This window comes from Hyalella azteca, unplaced genomic scaffold, assembly GCF_000764305.2.
Source record: "Hyalella azteca isolate HAZT.00-mixed unplaced genomic scaffold, Hazt_2.0.2 contig6695, whole genome shotgun sequence".
In the NCBI taxonomy this organism is placed as follows: Eukaryota; Metazoa; Arthropoda; class Malacostraca; order Amphipoda; family Hyalellidae; genus Hyalella; species Hyalella azteca.
In genome coordinates, this window is record NW_025936849.1 from 139,491 (window position 1) to 146,107 (window position 6,617).

Below are 6,617 nucleotides of genomic sequence, written 5' to 3' on the forward strand. Positions count from 1 at the left end.
TTTGTGCCAGCTGATGCCCTCTTTTGTGCCAGCTGATGCCCTCGTTTGTGCCAGCTGATGCCCTCGTTTGTGCCAGCTGATGCCCTCGTTTGTGCCAGCTGATGCCCTCTTTTGTGCCAGCTGATGCCCTCAGTTGTGCCAGCTGATGGCCTCATTTAGGCCAGCTGATGCCTTCAGGTGGGCCAGCTGATGCCCTCAGTTTGGCCAGCTGATACTCGCTACTGTTGCTTGCCTATTGCTGCTGGTAGTGTGACACAGCGTTAAGCGAGTGTGCACGTTTCACAGGAGGACGCTAGCCAGCCAGCAGCCCAGCCTCAACACGCCCCCACCAACAGCATCACTTCGCCACAGCGCCACAGCAGCACCGCTTCTCCTAAGCGCCAGAAGCTTGGCCAACAAACCAAGCCTGGATCAGCACCAACAACGAACGTGGGTCACCCCCCAGCCGCCACCAAACGCCCTCTCAGTACCGGCGAAATGCAGGAGCCCCAACCTCCCGCCAAGAAAATAAGAGGTCAGGACTATCGGCGAGTTTACCTTGCTATTTTTCTTATTTTATCATGTTTGTCACCTAGGTATGTTAGAGTTATTCTTGGTCTTGGTTTTGCTAAATACTTCATTTCTTAACTTTCTCTCTCTCTCTCTCTCAATATCTATCAGATGTTCTCCAGCCTTAACATTTACTTGTTGTTTGCTTCAGCTGCGCAAGAAGAGGAAGACGATCGTGTGGATGAGAAGGTGGCGGTTGGCAAGGAAGCCTTCACGGTCTTCGTAAGCAACCTGGACTTCAGCACGCGCATCGATGATGTGAAGGACGCACTCAAGGACTGCGGCACAGTGAGTCACGCCAGGCTCGTCAAGGACTTCAAGGGGCGGTCTAAAGGCTTCGGCTTCGTCGTCTTCGAGACGATCAGCGGTCTGACTAAAGCCTTGCACAAAGACCGAACTCGGGTCCGTGGCCGCCCGATGTTCGTGTCGAGCTACGACCCCGACAAGCAGGGCCACGTCTTCAGGTATGCGACTGGCGAGGAGAAAGATAAACTTTTTGTACGCGGTCTTCCTTACTCGATGAACGAGGAGGAGGTGAAGGCAGCGTTCGAGGCTCACGCCCCTGTCAAGGAGATACGCTTGGTGACGCACCGCAACGGCTACTCCAAAGGGACTTGTTTTATTCGTTTCGAGGACGCGGCGACGGCGGAACGCGTGCGTGTCGCCATGGACCAAACACAGCTCAGGAACTTCACTATCACGGTGCTTGTGAGCAACCCGTCTGCTGCCAAGCAGTCACGCCAGCGGGGGCCGCCAGCTGGGGCGTCTGGACCCTCAGCTGGTACGTCTGGACCCTCAGCTGGGGCGTCTGGACCCGCAGCTGGTACGTCTGGACCCGCAGCTGGGCACGCTTCCTCAGCTGATGGAGACGAGAGGAAGCCCGATCCAGTCGCAGCTCCAACCACGCGCCGCCCCACGCTGGTCTTCAAGCCGCGCTCTATCACCAAGTCTAAGCCCCCGGCACCGCCCCCCACAGATGCCGCTACATTAAATAGCACCAATGACCTCTCTGTTAATAGCAATACTACCAATAGCAATCCTGACGATAGCAATCCTGTAAATGCACAAAGTGCTAATTTCAAATCGAATGACGATTTCCGAAAATTGTTTTCAAAGTAAACGAAACTTTTTTTTTAGATTTTGCTTATTTCCCGTACATTGTCGCCGGTGCCAGCCTTCGTGGCGATGGTGCTGAAGCTTGGGGGAATGCAATATCTTAGCAAGTGATTGGCTTGCCAACACTGGCAGACGGTCTCATGTCAAGTGATTGGCTTGCCAACACGGGCAAACGATCTCATGGCAAGTGGCAAATATTTAATGCCAGGCATCGTAATCGGTGCGGTAGATCGTCGTGTTAACAAAGAGATATAATGAACTATAGCAACTCAAGCCAATATTGTGCCGCTCGCATGCGTGTGTGCACGATGTTATCACTAAGAATTACTGCCTACATCTTCTATCAGTCAGCAAAAATTGATGTATTAAGAAAAAAACATTCGAGACAAGAAGCGTTTTCTTTCTCCCAAAACCTGGCCCCACAGAGAGTCCTTCAGGCTTGCGTCTTTGCTCTTACGAGGTCAGCGTCAGGTATTGTCGCTCATCTTGTCTTGTTAAGCATTTTATCCTCTTACGAAAATAGTGTCAATATTAGCTTTACAGAAGCCAAATACGAAATACCGAAGACGTTGTAACCTCAGCCATTGTAGAACAACCAACGAAGAGGGGAACTAAGAGGAAATGATTCCCAGTTTGGGGATCATATTTTAGGCAGTGCTGAGCTCTCATCCTATATGAGACGTCCATCCACGTCCTGAGGAACTTCCTGCGTGTCCTGTGTGACTCCACGTGTTTCATGCCTCCTGCAGGATTAGTTCTCAAGTTACTTGTTACAAATAAGAACGTTAATTGGGACGGCGGTCACGACTGTGTGGCCGGTACCGTGGTTGTTATTCGCTTGCAACGGGACAGTTCCCACTGATACCTGACGTCGGGGGACTTTAAACGGTATCGTGTAAAGGAATATACAAGTATCGTGTATGAGCGTATAGCGGTATAGACGTATAGTGTGCAGGCGTATAAAGGCTTCGAGGATGGGCTCATAGCTGAATCGTGAAGAAAAAATACGAATCAATATCATAAAGCATAGGTACCACTTAGTAACATATTCATCACTGCACACACTGTTGTATTAGAACAGAAGTGTCGGCGTTGAAGAAATAGGCCCATAATCGAATTACGAAAAATATCTCCTAATCCGAAGACGTCAAATCGTAATTCTTGTCGTGCGGTTGCGGTGCAGTTTCCTCTATTGTGCTCTGTGGAGGGGAAGGAGTTGGTGTTTTCCTCGGAGGGTGGAATGAATTTGTATTGCCGGGAGGAGGAGAGGAGGAGTTCAATCAATTCCTCCCCAACCCAATCCCCGCGCCATCAGCTCATGACGTCACGCAGCCTCCCACGCAACCTCACCCCTTCCCTATGGGGGATGTTGCGATGACGTCACAAGTGTTATGGGTAACTCATGACAGCACAAGCGTTACTCACGGTAACAGCACAAGCGTTACTCACGGTAACAGCACAAGCGTTACTCACGGTAACAGCACAAGCGTTACTCTTGCTCTTGGTAACAGCACAAGCGTTACTCTTGCTCTTGGTAACAGCACAAGCGTTACTCTTGCTCTTGGTAACAGCACAAGCGTTACTCTTGCTCTTAGTAACAGCACAAGTGTTACTCTTAGTAACAGCACAAGCGTTACTCTTGGTAACAGCACAAGCGTTACTCTTAGTAACAGCACAAGCGTTACTCTTAGTAGCAGCACAAGCGTTACTCTTAGTAACAGCACAAGCGTTACTCTTAAGTAACAGCACAAGCGTTACTCACAGTAACAGCACAAGCGTTACTCTCAGTAACAGCACAAGCGTTACTCTTAGTAACGGCACAAGCGTTACTCTTAGTAACAACACAACCGTTACTCTCAGTAACAACACAAGCGTTATTCTCAGTAACATTACTAGTAACAGCACAATTAAGCTTTACTCTTAGTAACAGCACAAGCGTTACTCTAAGTAACAGCACAAGCGTTACTCTCAGTAACAGCACAAGCGTTACTCTCAGTAACAGCACAAGCGTTACTCTCAGTAACAGCACAAGTGACTGGTTACCTGTTCATCATATAATAACTCATCATGTGCACATGATCTCATATTTCAGTGAATGGCTAAATTTCAGCGCCGACTGATCGTGCGAAATATTCACGTTTGTGGAGGCTGGACCTGCAGGAGTAGTAAGGGTTAATTAATTAAGGAAGCGAAGTTTTGCAGAGATCGGTGTGAGGAATCGAAATAAAATAGCCACAAATCGAAATAATATATAAATCAAACCAATAGTGTCAAATTCTTTGGTTTTGTCAGTGTGAAGGCACAGAGTGTGTCTAATAATGATTGTTAAACAGACAAATGCTGGAAAACTGAAGAGCTATTGACGTTTGTGCGAGCCGCCATATGGTTGCAGAGCTGTGCGCTAAAAGCGCACACGCCATGCACGTGTTGATCTGCTTTAAGAGTGTGTGCGTTTGTGTAGGCTCGTGTGTACGCACTTCTTGAATGAAATCAGCGAATGGGAGGAGGCTAACACGATGACGTCACGCCAGGGAGCATCGCGCCCCCAGCGACCTCCTGCGTCAGTAGCGTTAAGCTCGCGGTGTCGTACGCAGCCTCGCCCTGCGCTCTCCCTCGGCCGTCGCGAGTTATATTACAATGAATTTCAGTGCCCCGTAACGCTGTAATGGTAACGCCGTCACTGTGAAGGTGTTACGTGGTTTTCCCGGACGGTTTAATTGTTGTGGCAGGACCGGACGGCCGCGTCGGGCTTGCCTGTTGCGCCTCCGCTGTCCGACAGATGGGCGCTGTTATCGTGTTGCGTCCCACCGCGATAAGACTTATCTCGCCGCGCACCCGTGACAGCATGAGTGTCCAGCGTGAGTGTCACTTGGCGGACGACTGTCCAGCATGAATGTCTCTAGTAGGGCGACAATCCAGCGTGAATTTCACTTGACAAGCGACTGTCCAGCATGAGTGTCACTTTGAGGACGACTATCCGTCCAGCATGAATGTATCTATTCGGGTGACAATCCAGCGTGAATTTCACTTGACAAGCGACTGTCCAGCATGAGTGTCACTGGACGAGCGACTGTCCAGCATGAATGACACTTGGCGGACGACTTTTCCGCATGAATTTCACTCTACGGGCGACTGTCCAGCATTAATGGCCATTGACAGGTGACTGTCAAGCAATGAATGTCTCTAGGCGGGCGACATTCTCCTACCTGCTTGACATGGCTGTAGACGGGCGTCACATGCCATATGTCCAGCGAGAAATTAAATTTGACGTTTAAAAGACGGATGTGTTTCAAGCCAGTGAAATATTTGAGTAAATTTAATTAAATTTAAGTAGTGTATTTCGAGTTCGGAGAAGTCAAGTAGTGTCCACCAGTTATGAAAAGTTAATTAGTGTCGGCAGCTAAGTAGAGATAAGTAGCGTGCAGCAGTTAAGTAGAGGTAAGTAGTGTGCGGCAGTTAAGTAGATATAAGTAATGAGCAGCAGTTAAGTAACGTTAAGTAGGGTATAAAATCAAGACCGATATCAGTCACAGATACATCTATCATGTGTGCCATGTGAGCTGTGTTTCTGATACAGCGAGACTGAACCTATTTGTATCTTGAGCTGATCATTTATCGGCTCTATACATCCTTTTCCGTGCCCTTTCCTGTGGCGCATGAGACGCGCGTCTCGTGTCTTTTCCTGTACCTTGTGAGACGAGCGTCGTATACGAAGCTCTGCAGGAGCATATGTTCAAACTTAAAATGCCTAACAAATTACGGACCAGGCAATAAGTCCAGCAGCTATCTCAATCAATCGTCAGCTATGGAAAGATCGGGTTCCAAAGGCCGGATCCCTTGTGAATCAAGTCACGAAAATTTCAAGAATCGGCAACAGGCCATGGGCCTATTTCTTCAGTGTCGACACTTCTATTCTATTCTATGCCCTTTCCTGTGGCGTGAGAGACGCGCGTCTCGAGTCTCTTCCTGTGGTTCGTGAGACGCGCGTCTTATGCCCTTTCCTCGCCCATGAAATATGACGGCCGCTGCAGCCGCAGCCCAAGATGTCTGCCAAGGGCACGAGGGGTCTCGTGGGTACTCAGGGGTCTCGTGGGTACTCAGGGGTCTCGTGGGTACTCAGGGGTCTCATGGGTACTCAGGGTCTCGTGGGTACTCAAGTACTCAGGGGTCTCGTGGGTACTCAGGGGTCTCGTTAGTACTCAGGGGTCTCGTGGGTACTCAGGGGTCTCGTGAGTACTCAGGGGTCTCGTGAGCATTGTTGACGTGTCCACGTGTCGCTGTGAGGAGCACGTGTTACTGTGAGGAGCACGTGTTGCTGTGAGGAGCACGTCTCCCTCACAACAACACGTGTGTGTTAGTAAAGTGAAGGCAGGCTGCGCGCGTCCAGCGATCCAAACAAAACCTGGCCGGGGGAATTCATCTCAGTCTTGATCTTACGGGAAGTGTTGTGATCTTGTTTTCAATCTCAGTCTTGACCACAACTACGATCATGTCTTCAATCTCGGTCTTGATCTTACTTGATATGTTGATCTTCAAGACGATCTTGTTTTCAATCTCAGTCTTGACCTCAACAACGATCATGTCTTCAATCTCGGTCATAATCTTGAAGATGATATTGTTCTGAACCTCAATTTTAATTCGAAATATGATCGTGTTCTTAACTTTGGTCTTAATATTGATTGCGATAGAATTTTTAATCCGTCCTGAACTCTTGCTTCTGTGAAATAAGTTATGTGGTATCAGGTGGCCGTCGCAAGTGTGCGGGGCACCTGTCAGCTGCACTGCACAGGTGCATCAGCTGACCACTGCCTCATAACAACATCGCAAGTCTTTGAATTTACAAAACAGCGCACGATGGTCGAGCTTCAACAATAACGTTGACTACCGTGCACGATAAATAATGTACTGTGACTGACATCAACTCATTGTAATGTGATTGCGTACAAAGTGTG

At 48.8% G+C, this 6,617-nt stretch overlaps 1 protein-coding gene and 1 pseudogene across 2 annotated transcripts in view; both read left to right on the plus strand.

The window, feature by feature from the left end:
• The window catches only part of LOC108678866 (squamous cell carcinoma antigen recognized by T-cells 3-like), a 10,143-nt gene extending 8,460 nt beyond the window's left edge, over window positions 1–1,683 (plus strand). Inside the window, exons 13-15 of one of the 2 annotated variants that reach the window (XM_047880967.1) lie at window positions 286–514; window positions 701–1,330; window positions 1,373–1,683. In XM_047880967.1, the coding sequence (XP_047736923.1) occupies window positions 286–514; window positions 701–1,330; window positions 1,373–1,668 (1,155 nt within the window). In that variant the 3' untranslated portion in view covers window positions 1,669–1,683. Of the gene's footprint in view, window positions 1–285; window positions 515–700 lie in introns of both variants that reach the window. The other variant, XM_018167361.2, reaches the window with a different exon arrangement.
• A 718-nt stretch (window positions 1,684–2,401) lies between these two features.
• Window positions 2,402–3,688, plus strand: LOC125178053 (annotated as a pseudogene).
• The last annotated feature ends 2,929 nt before the right edge of the window (window positions 3,689–6,617 follow it).